This window comes from Urocampus carinirostris, chromosome 4, assembly GCF_059441175.1.
Source record: "Urocampus carinirostris isolate Australia breed hairy pipefish chromosome 4, RoL_Ucar_1.0, whole genome shotgun sequence".
Taxonomy (NCBI): domain Eukaryota; kingdom Metazoa; phylum Chordata; class Actinopteri; order Syngnathiformes; family Syngnathidae; genus Urocampus; species Urocampus carinirostris.
Genome location: NC_142352.1, coordinates 41,855,040 through 41,872,537, shown reverse-complemented (window position 1 = coordinate 41,872,537; position 17,498 = coordinate 41,855,040). Strand labels below are relative to the sequence as shown.

At 40.2% G+C, this 17,498-nt stretch overlaps 2 protein-coding genes across 5 annotated transcripts in view; one reads left to right on the top strand and one right to left on the bottom strand.

Moving 5' to 3' along the window:
• Positions 1-7,902, top strand: part of gse1b (Gse1 coiled-coil protein b) — a 265,439-nt gene extending 257,537 nt beyond the window's left edge. For all 4 annotated transcript variants that reach the window (XM_088334614.1, XM_088334615.1, XM_088334617.1 and 1 more), the window contains 6 exons: positions 1-110; positions 601-714; positions 1,825-2,205; positions 4,100-4,429; positions 4,502-4,605; positions 6,491-7,902. The exon at positions 1-110 is cut by the window's left edge and continues 164 nt beyond it. In XM_088334614.1, the coding sequence (XP_088190740.1) occupies positions 1-110; positions 601-714; positions 1,825-2,205; positions 4,100-4,429; positions 4,502-4,605; positions 6,491-6,631 (1,180 nt within the window). In that variant the 3' untranslated portion in view covers positions 6,632-7,902. The remainder of the gene's footprint in view (positions 111-600; positions 715-1,824; positions 2,206-4,099; positions 4,430-4,501; positions 4,606-6,490) is intronic.
• A 1,932-nt stretch (positions 7,903-9,834) lies between these two features.
• Positions 9,835-17,249, bottom strand: gins2 (GINS complex subunit 2). Its single transcript, XM_088333287.1, has 5 exons — positions 16,876-17,249; positions 16,651-16,765; positions 14,662-14,761; positions 13,205-13,331; positions 9,835-10,388 (listed from the first exon to the last, which is right to left on the bottom strand). Exons 1-5 carry the CDS (start codon positions 16,963-16,965, stop codon positions 10,260-10,262), a joined length of 561 nt encoding a protein of 186 aa, XP_088189413.1. The 5' UTR covers positions 16,966-17,249; the 3' UTR covers positions 9,835-10,259.
• Between the last annotated feature and the right edge of the window lie 249 nt (positions 17,250-17,498).

The following is a 17,498-nucleotide window of genomic DNA, read 5'->3' as shown; positions in this document are numbered from 1 at the left end:
CAGCACACGCTTCACCCCAGAGGAGATGGACCGGACACCTGAGCTGGAGGAAAAAAAGCGCTTCCTAACCATGTTCAGACTTTCCCACGTCACCCTTCAGCAAAGACGAGGTAAGATCCTGTAACATTTACCCATAGCGTCATCCAGAGAATGGTGTTATGCATCTGCTCCCCACGAGTTGGCAGATCGGTTTTAACTTCACAGCATCGACCCGGCGCCCTCAACACGTCCTCTTGACATCTTCATCAGTGACTCATATCAGCGTTACATCTCTTTCCAGCAGAGCAAAGCAGAAAGCATCTCATGCTCATTAGCCAGCCAAGCATTGTAGTTGTCCTCAGCGGGCTCGGCAGCTCGCTGACGCTTCACTTGAGCGCTGTCTGCTTTGAATGCAGCCGCTTCTCATTAACGTGTTGACTCCAGGTGCCGCCGTCTCACCCTCAATTTCCCGTATCATTAACAGCTTGTTTAAGATGCATACATAATGCAGGCTTACCTTAGCTTGAAAGAAGAGACTGCACATGCAAACACATAAATTTCAACCTCGTTTTACTGTTTGCTGGCGCCAAAACAAAGAGTTTAACGTTGTACATCTTGCAGATACTGAAAGGGCAGTGGAGCTGCTTCAAGCAATTAAAGAGAAGAGCATCACCTTGGATACCATCAGGCATGCCACTCATCCGTTGTGCAAAAGCCCCCCGGCACAACTCTCTGGTGAGACCATGAAACACTTCTCATTCCTTAAGTGAATTTAACTTTAATTCCCCCATTTAAAAAAAGAGAGAAGAAAAAGTATGAAACCCTTAGAGGGCCAGCCAATTTATATTATCATACAGAAATTACCAAATGAAAGAATACTCAAATTTATTTTATCACAAATAAAGTAAGTGTACGCATGGGTGCTACATGTATACATGTGCATTATTCAATGTGTTTGTGTATGCGTTCGTGTGTGTACTCACGCAAACCATAATGTTTTGTTTCTAAAAGATAAATGATCCTTAGTCTTTTATTTCTTTTTAACAAAGTTATTTTCTAGATTAAGCAAAAACTCTAACATTTTGATATGTCACAGTATGCATGAAATGTGTTCTCAAATATCCACCAAATTTGAGGAATTATGCTTTAAAAACCTATACAATACTGCTATTCACTTTCCAAATGTGTTTTATTTTCCTCTGAAACCTTTTGCCATGGATCGTAAAACCTGTTCCTACCCGCTGAAGGGGAAAAATCCAACGAGACTTAGAAAAATAAATTGAGAATTTTGCAAGATAAGAAATCTTTTCAGTCAGAAGAAAAAAGTTGATAAGGAATTCTTTTAAACAACCAACAGATACAAGAACACACTTTAGCACAGAATAGAAATCTGAAAAATTCGACCTAGAAATAATTTAACATCCATCCATTATCTGCACCGCTTATCCACAGCAGGGTCGCAGGGGTGCTGGAGCCCATCCCAGCTATCTTTGGGCAGTGGGGAGGGGACACCCTCAATTGATTGCCAGCTGTCGCAGGGCACACAGGAACAGACAATTCACACCTAGGGATAATTTGGACCGGCCAATTGACCTGACATGCATGTTTTTGGAATGTCGGAGTGCCTGGAGGAAACCCACGCAAACACGGGGAGAAAATGCAAACTCCACACAGGAGATTCGATCTCATGACCTCAGAATAGTGCTGCACACGCGCTAACCACTGCGCCGCCATGCTGCATAATTTAACATAATCATATTATATAATCAGAACAAATATCCGCCCCCCTAAATTGTGAAAATAGTTTTGGTTGATATGGCCTTAAATATGCTCCTATTGTTCCAGATTCTGCAAGTTCCCAGCCCACCTCAGAATCAGAAGACCAACAGGGTGTCAGGCCGCATAGCCCTGCCAAACATATCCCACTCTCCCCATCTTCTAACGGCATTTCAAAACCCCTTGGGGACACACTAAGACCAAAGGATCCTCCTTCTCCAGCTGTCTACCCAGACAAGGCCCGGGGGCCTACCGAGGGGCCCGTATCCAAGAGAAGCGCTAGCCTGCTGAACAGCTTGCGGCCTCCGCTCCCTCTACAGGCTAAGGAAGGCATCCACAGCGTGAATGGACGCACCAAGCCTTGGGACAGCTTCACCCCAGAGGAATTTGCGCAGCAGTTCCATGAATCCGTACTGCAGTCCACTCAGAAAGCGCTGCAGAAACACAAAGGTAAGCGCTGCAAGATGACTTGCAAGTGCAAAATTGCTTATAATTTGACTTGGGTTCATGTCACGGCAAGATTCTCACAATGGCTTGAAATTTAAAAATGTAATACCGTCTCTTCTTGGAAATGACAACATTGCAACCTGTGGGCCGGAAAATGCGAGACCCGCAAATGGAATTCAATGATTTATTTCACTTTTTATTAATAGTAGTTGTGAATGACTAAATTTCATTTTCAGATTGTATATTGAATCCAGCAGTCAGGTTTTGAACATGTACTTACAATTTCTTATAACAAATTACTGAGGCTAACTTTAAAGAAACATGATAGTTGACTTTAAAATATCAAAGAATTAGTAGCAATTTCTTATTCCTTCAATCTCTTAAATTCTAGTTCCTGAATATATAACGGGCAGTTGAAAAACAGATATCAGTCGCCTCAAAAGAAATACATTCATTAAAGAAATACAGCTATTACGAAAAATAAGCAATATTACAAAATGGGGTTTTCCACAAAAACGGCACTGATTAAAAAAAAAATCCACTTTTCTTAAAGGGACAGTGTTTTATATTTGTCCACTAGATGTCGCTGTAATGTGTAGTGCAACCAAAAAATGAGTACATGGAAGACTAGAAACTACAAAGACACACTGTCCCTTTCAATTTCATCTTAAGGTGGCTTTAAACTATCATCCTGGGGGCAACAGTTGGCCCCTGGGCCATGTGTTTGAGACCCCTTACCTAAACCAAGGTGAGCAATAGAAAAAAAGCGCAATAATGGACAACGACAGATCAACCATCGCGGTTCATATAGCACTGCTTTGTGCACCCGAACCAAACTATAAATGTGATTGCTTTTAAGGAGAAACGTGCAGCAATGGCTGTTTATCTGGTAAGGTTGGTTTGTTTATTGAAGTTGAATAAAGTTAGTACTTCACCTGTGTATCCTTAGCATAGGGATGTCAAACGCAGTTTGGCTTCGGGGCCTGATCCCGACTTTCTGTTTTGAGGTGAGCCGGATCAGTAAAACAATTTTAACTTCAAGTTTTAGCTTTATTTTTCTGTGCCATGCTTAATCATTCAGCCTACATTAGTAACTACCCTACATATTATAATCACGGATGATGAGAGATCTTTTCTGAACACAACAAATGTATTCACAAATAATGGGGAAAAATAGTTTCATGATTTGCATTGAATGTGTATTTTGTTTAAATAGATGAGTGAATTCACCTGAACCAACTCAGCACTTTATACAAATGCAACATTGCCCTCTAGTGCCCAGAGAGATCATTTTGATTTGATTTTTGAAAAATCATAACTTTTGGTAGAAATTACCTAGATACTCTCTTCACTTTCTTGGCATAGTCAGCATTTTTTTTGTCAGGCTGGATTAAAACATACATCAGGCTGTAACTGGCCTGTAGGCCATATGTTTGACTTCAGAAAGTCTCATCCATTTGGTTGCTGCAATGCCACAGTGCCAGTCAAAGTTGAAGCAGATTTATGCTATTTCCCAAAATATGTGTTTTCAGTTTAGTTCACATGCTCTTATTATGAAGTGCAATAATTATCATTTTCATTTCTGCCTAAGGCTTCTATCATCTGACTTGGTGTCTGTGAACGACTTTTGTTCGCTGAGCTCACTCACTTTCTGAAGAGACGTTTGAAAGGAACACTCTCTAGTTTCAAATAAAGACTCCCTTCATCATTGCTCCAAGCTCCCATTACTTTCAAACACGTTACAGAGAAAAGTCACCTTCAGCTGCAGGACATTATGACAGGCATCATTTTATTATCTGTTTTATCTTTCACAGGGTGTTAAATTTGCAATCATTGGCACAGAAGGTCTCATTTTAGTCTTACATTGAAGTTTGAAAACCCATCATTGTGTTTGCAGGGGGGTCCACCGGGCTGTCGGAAACCTCTCCCATGCAGGAGTCCTCCGTTCATTACAACATTCCCGAGCTCCAGAGCGCCCCCGGCAGGCCTCATCCCCAACCGTCGCACTCCAGCGCGTACCACTCGGCTTCTGCGCCGGCGCACCCTCAGCCCAACGGGCAGCACTTCTCCACGTCGCTTCACAGCGACGCCTCAGGGACAAGGGAGGACCTTTCCTCCTCAGAGGAGGACGACGATGAAGAGGAGGAGGGGGAGGAGGATACGCCTCCGGCTTCCAAGTGGCAAGGGATCGAATCGGTTTTTGAAGCGTATCAGGAATATGTTGAAGGTATGAACGCTGCTTTTCTGGGGGTGTCATATCACATGTGAGGGTTAACGTCTGCGGGTGTTCTCAACCCAGAACAAAGTCTGGAGCGGCAAGTATTGCAGAATCAGTGCCGCCGGTTGGAGGCACAAAACTACAACCTCAGTCTCACTGCTGAACAGCTCTCACATACCATGAGGGTAAGACCCGCTAGCTTCAAGTTTAGAACTTTGCTTTCAACTTGTATAGGAGTACTTATTTACATAACGCAATAATAGCAAAATCAAAGTAATACACTGAATCCTGGTTTATCGCAGGGGTTTTGCTCCAATAAGAACACGTGACAGGGTTTGTACCTTATGGATTATTAACTTACTTTTTTACAATTATTATACAATTCATACTCTATTAGCAGGGTTCATACCGGTGCTTGGAATCCTTCAAAATGCTTGAATTTTAACATTGTATTATTAAGGATTGATCTGTGCTTGAAGTTTGATTGAAGTGCTAGTAATTGCTCTAAATTGTTACCATGTTTCTCAACAAGTCTGCTTAAAGATGACCCTGACACTGCTCTCTGGTGGCTTTGCTTTGCTATTGCATTTCTTCCCTTGTTAAAAATGGCAGCTGGCATTAGTTTGTATGACTTTCTCTAATGAAGTGTCATTGCCCCCTACAAATCACACTCATAAAAATGGATGCTACACCTAAACAGGGCGCTATGAAATTTGTATTATTGCAAGTATTACGAATCAATTATGGACATTTATTATGGGCTATGCAAAAAATAAGGTAGTGGTAAATTGTAGTTGAAAGATCTTCCTGCAACTAAAAATGTAAGCTACATAGTACTGTGATTTTTACCAAACACCTATATGGGCAGAGATTTGTCTCGAAAATATTTACACACCTACTGTTCGGATCCCCGAATCTATTCACCATTTACTCAAGATCTAAAAATCATGTTCTGATAAATTAACTCACAAGACTAAAAATCACATATGTTAATTGCAGATATATTTGTTGCTATGCAAAATACATTATTTACATTGTTTATTTAACTCAACCTATAATATATAAACATTTTTTCAGGAGAATTGTCCCTGAATGCCAACACGTGAAAATACATTTTTTTGTTTCATCAGTAAGTTTCCAACCTCTAGAATTGATTTCAGTATGATAAATAAACAATCAATGTCAGGAGTGGCTTTAATCAGATCTTCAACAACGCGTCGAGGAAGCCCCCACCTCCTCGTTTTGCTTCCTGTATCTAGCGATTGACACTTCAACAGAGCTGACAGAGTCCCTTGGTCATCGTCTGGTCAGAGAGGGATGTTTCGTGACATTCGCAGGAACGCGTTACTGGAAACATTGGGCGCTGAAAAGTTCTTGTAAGGTTCATGCACAACCTCAGTGTTCTTGCAGTAAAATGAATTTGCAAGCGAAGTGCCCTAGTGTTCATGGAAAGCATTGTTTATATATTGTAAGAATCACATTTGAAAAAAAAGCACCATAGTTAAAATGCACACTTTCACAGAACCCCTTTTTCTTCCTGTAAAAAATGTTTTCAAAAAATTATCTTCAAATGTGGTTAACTAAACAATGGTAAAAGCTAAAAACATATATTTTTCTTTCTTTTAATATGTTCTATCCCTAAATAGTTACAGAAATAATTTTTCTGTAGGCTTTCAAGTATGAGTCAAAATGATGAGTCACAATGGCAAAAAATTGGCTGGTACCGGCCTTTCCTATTTAAGAGAAAGGTTTGCCATTTTATGAGTTAATGGCATTAGAGGAATTGAAATATTGTCTTTGAAAGTCTTCTACCCTTGGATGACGAAGTGGGCTCAGAAATTGGTTGTTATTCTTCAGTCTTTAAAAATAAAGATGTAATATTGTCTCATTCCAAGTATTCCTCATAAAACATGTTATTGACATGATGCCATTAGTACTTGTTTTTTTCCCACTCATTTTACATAAAACAGTATAATGTACTGGTAGGCCATGCATCCAAGGGTTAAAAAGGTCTATGAACACTGATCATTGACACCAATTCCTCATTTGGATTTCACTGTGATGTTGCAGGAGCTGAGATCCCAGAGGCAGAAGTTGGCCGTAGAACGAGAGAAGCTGCAATCGGAGCTAGAGCACTTCAGAAAGTGTTTGACTCTGCCACAGACGCACTGGCCCAGAGGTGGACATTACAAGGGTTACCCTCCCAGGTGACATACCCTCCCTACAACAACAAAACAAGACATTCGACGCCCCCTCTTTCCCCGGAAAAAAATCCTCTCGCAGACTGATAGTGGATGAGCGAGATCCGCCCGGGTTTGTCGCGGAGAAGCAGGCGGAACCGTGAAGGAAGGGCGGCCGCTACAAGCCATTCCCATGAAGGATGATCGGCGAAGGGACGGGACACGATCAAGTCCTGCTTGTCACACAAACACACTTCTTATCTATCCAATCACAGACAATCCTCGCGACGAGAGAAGAGACACTCCGAAAGTCCTAAAGAGGAACGCTCATGGCCAGTCGGGAAGTGACACGGTGGCGCCGAGCGCTCCAGCTGGACGTGCACTTAAGAATAATAGCTGAAGAACTACCTGCTGGTACTGCGTTACAACAAAGACATATTTGAATTGGGACACAATGTTAAAATGCACATTTTTGGAGAGAATTAACAAAATGTTTTATTTCAAACTAGGACAATTTGAGAATTTTAAAAAGGTGCTTCAGCCTTATATTGTACATAATAATGAAGACTTAAAAGATCTTTTGTAATTTTATTGTTTTAATCATTGTTCTCTTAAATGAAAAAAAGCCTGCCATTTTTTTTAAATGCTTATGCTTTTTATGGGTTTGCAAAAAGACAGCCTTGCTTTTAGTGTTTGTACTGCTGCTGGCCGGAACAGCTTGATTCTGTCAATACGTTGAAGAGAGGGAGAACATAACTTTGCTGACAGTGAGCTGCCACCGGGTGGCGCCTCCTGCCCTTGCCACCATTTTAATTGACAGAAGAACGGCTTTATCAGTGGTTGGCAACCATTTCTGTACCACTGACCGGTTTTCGTGGCCCTGCCTAATAATATTAGTAATACTAAGCTCCAATCCATTTTGTAAATACTAGACCACCAGGGATCTAAATTACATAAGAAAATGCATTATATTTTATTTCATGATTAGTTTTTTCTACTCATGGTACCACCTTGTAATACGTTTTGGCAGAACAGTCCCATAATGCTCCATTACAACATTGTCCAACATGCCAGTGTGATTAAAAATAGTGTGATGAGATAAAACCAGAGCTGCAACTAACCATTAATGAAGACATTATATTTTTTTTCGATAAATCGGTTTTTTTAAAACACAATTTAAATTTCCTCCTCTTTATTTAAGTTTTGGATAGATGTGAAAAGTAGCGCACAAATAAAATATTCTTTATTATAGAACAACAAAAATTAGTTTGTATCTTAACCATAAAGAAAAACACATAAAAATGTATGTACCTGCAAGTATGAAATATGTATATTTTTAGTGAAACGGTCTCAGGGCGCCCTTTGCTTACCGAAAGTGCTACAAATTTGTCGCCGAATCGAGGCGACATCGCCCAACAAAATCTGGTCTCGAGTCACCCTCTGTTGTATCATAGTAGTACAGGCATGTCCTCAACATCAAAACAAAATTTAAAGCATCCTTATTTGCTTGCATTGAATTAAAATTATGAGTGGCACATGAATTGCTCAACATAAAGAATCAATGATGAAATGTTTCGAAAATACTTTTAATAATCCATTTTATCAATTTGTTGTGGAAGCCTTAGACAAGACTGAATGCCTTTTCATTAGCCATCCACAATCCTAGTAGCCAAGCGATTAGAATCCTCCACGTTTCATGACACCATCCAGGTTCGATTCCCGTTGCATCTAATGCCGAGAAAACGAGATCAGTGATCAATAATTGTCGTAATACCTTGATGTAACCCACACCCAAATTTTGAGCTATTGATTTGAGTGAAAAAAATGTGCCTACACACCAACAAATACGGTATTATCAAAAAAATATGTCAATGGTTTTATACCGGTCCACGGCACGGTGGTTGCCGACTACTGGTCTAAAAATAGCAGTTCTGCTTACCACACAAAATTTTTGCCACCAGCTGAAGCATGCGCACAAACCAGTTTTTCCTTACTTGACTGGCTTTGACTTGATTATTTTTTATTTTTTTTTTACGACGTGAAGTAAATTGGCCAGCCTTTGTTGCTGGTACCTGAAGACCTCCTAAATATCAAATTTAACCTGTTGATAAGCCTTTGCCACATCCAAGCCTTTTATCCGCTACAAAGGGCTGAGTGCCAAACCATACATTTCAAATTCCAAAGCCAAAATAAACCCCGAAAATAAGCTAAAACGCCTAAAAATAAAACCCATCTTATCCCTCATGCGATGTCCAAGGATCATCCCTAATAATCCAATCCGTCGCCAACATGACACAAAAAAAAAAAAAACATTTGTTCACAGCCTCCTCTCTGGCCCGACTGACTCGTAGCAACCAATCACAAAACCCCGTTGCAAATCTTTCAAGTCCAGAAAATGTGCGGAAGGAAAATCAACCCGACAGAAGCACAACAACCCTTCTGGATCAGCAAACAAATAAGTGCCTCGTTTGTTTTCGGACCCTCGTTTATGAAACCGTAGCTACGAAAGTTTACGTTGCAGCGACGGGACGCGGCATTAAGCCCCGCCTCCTCCCCCATCATCCACACACGGCCACGCCATAGCGCCATTACTCAGCGGAGGATGTCTTCATGCTGTGAAACTGTTTTAGGAAAACGAAAAGGGTTGCTTGAATCCATTGTAATGTAATATATTCTTTGTTGAATGTAGTAATTAGGTATTTATGAATATATGGCTGTGAATCCAGACAAAAAAAGAAAATAAAATATTTCAAAAATGTTCATATACCTTGGAGTCTTTGTCAAAAGTTCATTTATTTCATAGACTACTATATACACGCGTGCTGTATTCAACCATATACATAGGTTCCTAAAATAAGCAGACGTTACTCTCCTGAATGATGTTCATAGGAAAAAACAATGTTTTGCTCTTCATTCACTAGCATGGACGGCTAAAGACATCAACATGTCGTCCCTGGTACCATTGACAGCTTTAGGTGTCAATTTTCTGTTTTCCATTTCAGTCTGTTGAATAAACGCACGGTTCTCCAACCTGGTGCTTGCGGAAAACGGGGTGCCCCCTGACTTGTTCTGAAAATACCCTACCAGTGCCTGGTCACTGTGATTTATTTTTTTTGTGGTTAACCGAATCAAGTTAACGCTACTTCCTTCTGATTTCTCTTCTTTCTCTCTTTCTCTCCTGTGTTTCTACTTTTCTTTCTCTTTTCTCCTTTTTCTATCGCTTTCTCTTTTCTTCCTCTCTCGTCTTTCTACTTACAATAATTAACATGGTAAAAAAGTACATAGTACGAGATTAATTATTATTTTAGTAATGTATATTAAACTGGGTACCCTTGGTAATGATAAGTGGCAAAAAGAAGCTCTCAGTTTGAAAAAGGTTGGAGACCTCTTTGGTGGCAGCATCTAAATTACCAGCTCAGTAGCCTAGATGGTAGGGCGCCCGCTCAGAGACTGGGAGGTCGCTGGTTCAAGCCTCGGCCGAGTCATACCTAAGACTTACAACATTGGTACTCATTGCCTCCCTGCTTGGTGCTTGGCATTAAGGGTTGGAATTGGGGGGGGTTTGGTCACCTAAATGACTAAAATGGCTGAGTCCTGTTTGGTTGCCTTTGACGTCTTTACTTGTCATTGGTAGTAAAGAGATAAGAGATACAGGGCCTTCAAAAATCAGCCATCTGTCCTTTACTGGATCCCGGCTGCAAGTTCGAGCGGAGCTTGTACATGCAGTTGAGCGAGTCGAGGAGGAAACCTCGGATGGTGTTGATCTCCATCAGAGTTAGGTTGTCCAGCTGGAATTGAAAAAAAAATTGATGTTACAGGATAATCTAAAGAAAAGTGAAGTTTGTTCCTTTACAAGGGTCTCAAACTCATTTTAACTCAGGGGGCACACGGTAGAACAAACTTTCTCACGGGGCCGGACTAGTAAATTAATGTACATCTTAGTTGGAGGGCTCGAGTCTTTTGGGAGGGTCCCCAAAAAATTGTGATTCAAGGATATGAGATTTGAATCCAAATCGAATAATGAGGGGTTTTTTCTCCTCTCAATAGGTTTCCTTCCCTAAATTTATTTGAGCGTTCAATGGTGCGTTTAAAAAAGAAAAAGCTAATCAATTTAATTAATTTCCACTCAAATTGATTTAAACCCAAGAAAAAGCAGGCAGACTGGAAAGTGACAAAAAAAAATAGTCACAAAGTCCTTAATCACAAAGTCTCAAAGGGCTGCACAGACCACAGATTATTGCAAACCACAGACTATTACACCATCCCCTGATCTAAAACCTACATCAGGGCAGATAATACACAGATATTGTCAACATAAAATATAACTTATTCATATGCTATAGAATAGAAGTGCGTTTTAAGCCTAGATTTAAACAGTTCCACTGAGGTTAGTGCACAAACACCAATTTAAATGATTGATTTAAAAGTATTTTTAGGTTTTACCTGAATATGGGAACCTCATTGTTAGATTTCATATTATATAAAGTAACTTGAGTATCTCTAACCCATTAATGATCCGCTAAAAATCACCTAAAAATCTCAAACCAAGACGTTCCCCAAAGTGAATTGAATGCTGTTGTTGAACTGTTTGGAAAATATGGACGTTTTTGGTCTGTTTTGAAAGGTAATATTCTGATATGAAATAATCACTGCAAGCGCTACTAACATTGAGTACTGAAACACGCAGAAACAGGTTTTTATTCTGTATAGCATGGACATCTTAGCTTAGAAGAACTGGGAGAAAACCATGAAGCTTTACCTGGTCCCAGTTCAAAGTTGATAATAATCTGAAAAACTAAACATAAGAATATTAAGGGTATGTCTAGGAGTTTCCAAAAGTGGCCATTTGGAAACTTAAAAACGACCAGTGACTGGTGAAACCATAAAGACACATCTTTGCTTCTGAGAAGACAACAAGGTGGTATATCAAATCACGTTTATTTGTATGCCCTTAACCAATAAGAGTCTCAAAGAGGGCTGCATAAACCACAGACTGTTTATTTTGTAAAATGTTGATTTTTTTTTTTTCGTGCTGTCTTAAACAGCTGATTTAAATAAGGTATAGAATGCTTTCCTCAATGTCTCTAGTTAAGTAATGGTAGACAGTAAATAGAGCTTAAATGGATGCTTTGCGAGCAGCGCCTGGCTCTGGAGACATTCAGTTAACATACTGTGGTACCTCTACTTAGGAATGTCTACATACATAAGTTTCAGGTTACCAAGGACCTGAACGGGAAAACATTGCTTCTAGTTAGGAAGTTGAAAATATAGCACAGTGTGCGCTGCTATTCGCCGCTCCCACAGTTTTCCGGACGAAAACAAACTGGCTATTGCTCCAAATCTGCCTGAAAACCCAGAGCGCGTGCGTGCTCACAACATGCTCTTTGTGTCACCGTCATAGTTCAGAGTTCACGGACAAAGAAAAAGAGGGTTTCCGGCAAGGCGCAGCAATCATTCACTCAGCCCAAATTAAAGACATTTTACCAAAATTCCACTAAGTCTTGGAATCACCCGGAAAAAATGTAGACAAGTCGGGCAATTGCTACGTCTTCCTCGCGTATTTACGACTGATTGTCAAAAGCAGACGTCATTGGATAAGTTAAATATTTTTTCTTTCTTTTATTCTTTGTTTTTTTTTACATTATGTCCCTCTCGTTTTACGTCTGTTGTGCAATAATCTAATTTTAAAATGTATTTGTTTAATGTTTTGATGCTCTTTTATGACTTAGTAAAAAAGTATACAGTATTATTGCAGTGCTTGGAACAGGTTAGTGCATTTACATACAAAATGTGTCTCTACTTACGTAATTTTCAGGTTATGAGGCTACTCCCAGAACGGATTAAATTTGTAAGTAGAAGTAACACTGTTTTTAAAACTGCAGGTCATTGTTTGCCGCAACATAGCTTATCTTTGCCTTGTGCTTCCTTAGCATTGTCTTGCGGGCCTCTCAAATGATGTGTTGTAGCCAGTGAGGCCCGCGTGCCATGCGTGTGGACATACGTGCTTTATAAGTTTAATACACCAGCAGGCCAACAATCTCGAACACAAAATGAAGGTTCTGGAGGGGCTAAATCAAAGTCCGGATTTAAATCCGAATTGAGATTCTGTGGTGTGACCTTTAACGGGCATTTTACGTTAGGAAAACCTCCAATATGGCAGATTTGAAACTGTTTTGCAGAGAAGAGTGGGCCAAATTCCTCCACAGCGTTACGAAAGAATCATTACCAATTATCTTAAACGTTTGATTTGTGTTATAGCTGCCAAAGGTGACCCAACTCCCTATTAAGTGCAATTTTTCACATAGGGCCAAATGGGCTTTGACTTGGTTTTTGGTGCATTAATAAATCGACCCAACATTTCAAAACTGCATTTCAAAACTGGGTTGTCTTTTGTGATATTAAAATTGGTTTGATGATCTGAAACCTTTGTGAGTGACAAAAATGCAAAAAAACTCTGAAATCAGGAAGGGGGCATATACGTTGTCACTACAGGTTCATTCATTTCTAAATTTGACTGTGCCTCACCAGACATGAACATCACCACACATAACTGTCATACACAATGTGTAATCGTGCTTTATTCTTAGTTTGATGATAAACTGACCTTGGCGTGAGCTTCCTGCTGGCTGATGAAACTGTCTGCAGAGAGGCGGAGTTTAGCGATACGGGTGTCCCAGATGTCTTTGACCAGCGTGCGAATCTCATCAGCTTTCGGGATGTTGTCAGATGCACTGTGGACAACAACATGCCAAGGAGACCTTTACGGAATTTGCTGAAGAACAATGCAACCCCTCATTCATAGAGCTTAAAGGGAACCGGGAACTGCAGTGATATGCAAAAATCCACTAACTAGTGCAGTTTTATTTGAGGCGGGCTAGACAAAGGTGCATTCTGCTGGCCCCCTCTCGCAACAATATGGGATTGGGGATAATGGATTGTGGCAGCACCAGTAAAGTTCATTTGAGGCGGGAATAATTGAATAGCAAAAAAGTAGCCGCTAGGTCTGACAAAAATGGTCTCTGCTGATAATGCATTGGGGTCGCACCAGTGCAGTTCACTTTTGGTGGACAGAATGGCGTAAAAACCTGGCAAGCCCAACAAAAATGCACTCTTCTAGCCCCCGCTAAGAGAAATATAGGATCAGTGTAGTAATGGATCACAGCTGCTCGAGTTCATTTCATTATAGCCACTAGGCTTGACATAAGTGCGTTCTGCGAGTTCCTGGATTTCATATTGCGGCCGCACAATGAGGTTCAGCATTTTGGTGAAAAGAGTTAAAATACTACCAGGCCCAAATGAAATGCTCTCTGCTGGCCCCCTCTCACAGCAAAATGCATACCTGACAACCTGAGCTGATTACTCCCTTTGCATCACAATCATAGAAGTGCAGTTCATTTTAGGCAGGAAACAGTAACAACAAAAAGAAACCTGGCTCGACAAAAGTGCGTTAGCTTGGTCGCCGATTGCATATTACAGCCACACTAGTGCAGTCCACTTTTTGGTGTACAGAATGGAAGAGCCGCCACGCCCAATAAAAAATGTTCTCTGCTCGCCCCCTTGCTGCAAAACACAATCAGGGATAATGGATCGTGCCCGCAGGAGTGCAGTTCTTTATAGGCGGGGAAACAGTAACGAAAAAAAAAAGAAAAAAAAAAAAATCCAGCAGACTCGATAAAAATGCATTGTTGGTCCCTGATTGCACATTGCAATTCATTTTAAGTGGAAATACAATCATGGCAAAAAAAAAAAAAAAAAAAAAAAAAAAAAAAAAAAAAAAAAAAAAAAAAAAAAAAAAGACAGGCGCGATAAAAAAGCGCTCTGCTGATCCCTACTCGCAGCATTATGCAATCAGGAATAAGGGATTGCGGCCGTCCGAGTGCAGTTCACCTTTGGGGTGGATGAAATGGCAACCACAAAAAAAGTCTCCACGCCAAAACACACTCTGGTGGCCCCACCCGCAGCAATATACGATCAAAGAGAACGGCTTGCCGAATAATGTTCAACCCGCAATGCACTGAAGCCGTGCAAAGTAGCGAAGGATTACAGTATTTTCCGCCTCACTGGTTTAGCAGCAGTTTGGTCAGTTCCATGTAGTACGGGCTGGGAACCGGTGTAAAGGCGTCCGTTTTCCTCTCCAGCTCTCGCATCTCCTCCAGTTTTTCTGAAACGTCAAGCATCACAGGAATGTTCCAAATCTTAATGAAGCAACACATGTAGAAGACAGGTTTTTTGTTTTCCTGGGAAAAAAAGGAGATTGGGATTGTTTATTACGCGACACAAAGTAGCATGATGTAGATGTAACCCAAAAAACAAATGTGTTGATAACATTTCAAAAAGTGTTCATAATATTTCTGGATAAAACAATATGGCCATACATAAAATAAGATGTATTGATCTTTCATCATTTTTGTTTTGTAGGATAAGTCCGTCAGTCATATTATCTCTAGCTAAGATTGCAAGAAAAGTAGAGATGACAGGAGAAATCCAGCACTAATTACAGTAATCCATCACTGCATCGCGGTTTAGCTACTTCACAGATTTTCGTCAAGCATCGTGTTCTCCATTCAGATTGGCTGAACGCTAGCCCCTCCCTTTTTCTGCCTGTGCGTCATTACTGTTGGGGTCTATGCTGTATACATACTTAATTATAAATACACTAGTTATTAGAGACAATGAGACAGCAAACAAGTCCAGCCCACAGTTTATGCAAAACATATATTTGCTCGTTGTTCCGATGCTGTAATATTTTGATGCGACATATCTGCAAGTTAACAACCCAAATCACCAATATAAGTTTTGAATATTATTTAAATGTAACACTCATATCAATAATGATTTGGTAAATGTTTGTGTTAAATATCAGTACCGCTGATTTTGTTACTGCTGCTATGACATAATGACAGTTTTTATTCGATAGTTTACAGGAGGTAAATGCATACCTGACAACCGAAGCTGATTACTCCCTTTGCAATTTACAGGTTAAGCGATAATAAACGTTACAAAAGACCTATTTACTTACAGCAAGACAGACTATGTAAAACGAGAGTCTCAAACTCATGACCGATTGCGGCCACCAGGAGGATAGCCTTAGTACAAGTTTAAAGGAACAGTGTGTATTACTAGTGGTAAAAAAAAATTTCATTCATTCATTAGGGACCAAGCCAGTACTTTGGTTAATTCGAATCAATTTTCTGGGTTTGACACAAAACGACCCAATTGTTTGGATTGTTTTAAAGCAGGTATCTAAAACTGCTCAGGGGCTGATTAGGCCAGTTTTAGTGATTAATTCTGATTAATTCCTAATGTTTTTAAATATTGTGATCTTATTTTATGCATCAAATAAAAACCTATACATTTTGAAACAGTGAAAGTTTATATCAGAGCATTTTATGTGCAAAACTCGATTTGCCCCAATCTGAAATAATTTCTACCTCCGACGTCCCCAAAGTAAATTGACCCCTGATGTAGAATTAAACTATCCCTGTTCAAACAATAAGCTTCTAAAACAATTGCTTGATCATGAATAACATGTGTATAGTGTACCGCAACAATATTAGCAAACTATGATAAAATTGCTGTCTGCTACCAGTGACCGAGACGATCCGGATTAAAGATGAAATTGGCAAAATCAGATCAATCTTGTTGGGTGGTCAGCGTGCAGCCCCATGGTGCAGAGGTGCAGGGTTCAATTTCAGCTACCTCCCCGTAAGGAGTTTGCATGTTCTCCCCGTTATTGAGTGGGTTTCTCAGAGCACTTCAGTTTTCTCCCACATTCCAAAAACATGCATGTCAGATTAATTGGCCGGTCCAATTTGTCCCTAGGTGTGAATGAGCGAGTGACTTTTATGTGTCGGTGTGGCCTGCGAAAGGCTGGCGACCAATTCAGGGTGTCCACTGCCCACTGCCAAAATAGCCGATATGGGTTTCAGAATACGTTGAGAACATTTTTTTTAAATAAATAACTCGTTGAAAAAAAAACAAGAGTGCAGCACAACAAATGTATTATTATTTACACTTGATTCTTTGAGTAAGTGTGCTTCTTGATCTTACCTACATCCATCCATTCAGGAGGGACGATTCTACATTTTTGTCTTTGTTTGAGGTTGAGAGCCAGCCACACGGGGACATCCAGTTGCAGGCCGGCATTAAAAGGTCCAAGATCCCCCTGTAAACACCCAAAGTCTACTTGTAATCGACAAACTATTTGCTGTTATTTATTTTCAGTAAACGCGATCAATGTCATCTTTGATCAAATTAAATGATCGAAGTACTCACCCCGATTAAGTATAACTTGTCTAAATTGAAATTGGGAATAATCTTCACTAACTCTTTTTCGGCGAGGAATTCGACCTCTAAAGGATCCATGCTCGTTTGTTCAGGCACAATTTTGCATCCCGACTTTGCTAGCTTGTTAAGACTAACAGCGACTTTCCCGCGCTGGATTTACAACGTGCAGGACGATAAAGGGCGTTGATTGGATTACGACTCCACAACGTAGTGACGTAGTCAACGGTTCCTCATTTGGTGAGACAGGGTATCCGGATTACGTCTCTCGTGTTCGATGTCACGTCACTGGCGTTGCCATATTTAATGTGGCCAAACTCAGATTCATAACATTCATATACACTATTAGAAATGATCTATATATTAAATTTGAGTCATGACTATGACCACAGACTATACATATGATAAATCTTAACACTTTACTTTAAAATGCAACGTTAACGTTCGGATACATTCGAGATAACTGACACATCCAATGTGGCAGAGCGAGTGTGACATGAAGAGACCGCCAGATGTCAGTGTTGCAATTTACCTTAGTGACAAGGTAGATCCAAAACAAAATGTAAAGCACTTTTTAGGCAATTGATTGAAACTCTACGTGCTGTATGAAATCA

What these genes read in the sequence shown, in the direction of transcription:
- gins2 (XM_088333287.1), bottom strand. Translation starts at nt 16,965, where the DNA reads ATGGATCCTTTAGAGGTCGAATTCCTCGCCGAAAAAGAGTTAGTGAAG. An exon ending in TCCTGAATGGATGGATGTAG is followed by an intron (nt 14,762 to 16,650) that starts GTAAGATCAAGA and finishes TTGACGTTTCAG; the next exon opens with AAAAACTGGAGGAGATGCGA. An exon ending in AGCAGGAAGCTCACGCCAAG is followed by an intron (nt 10,389 to 13,204) that starts GTCAGTTTATCA and finishes TTTCAATTCCAG; the next exon opens with CTGGACAACCTAACTCTGAT.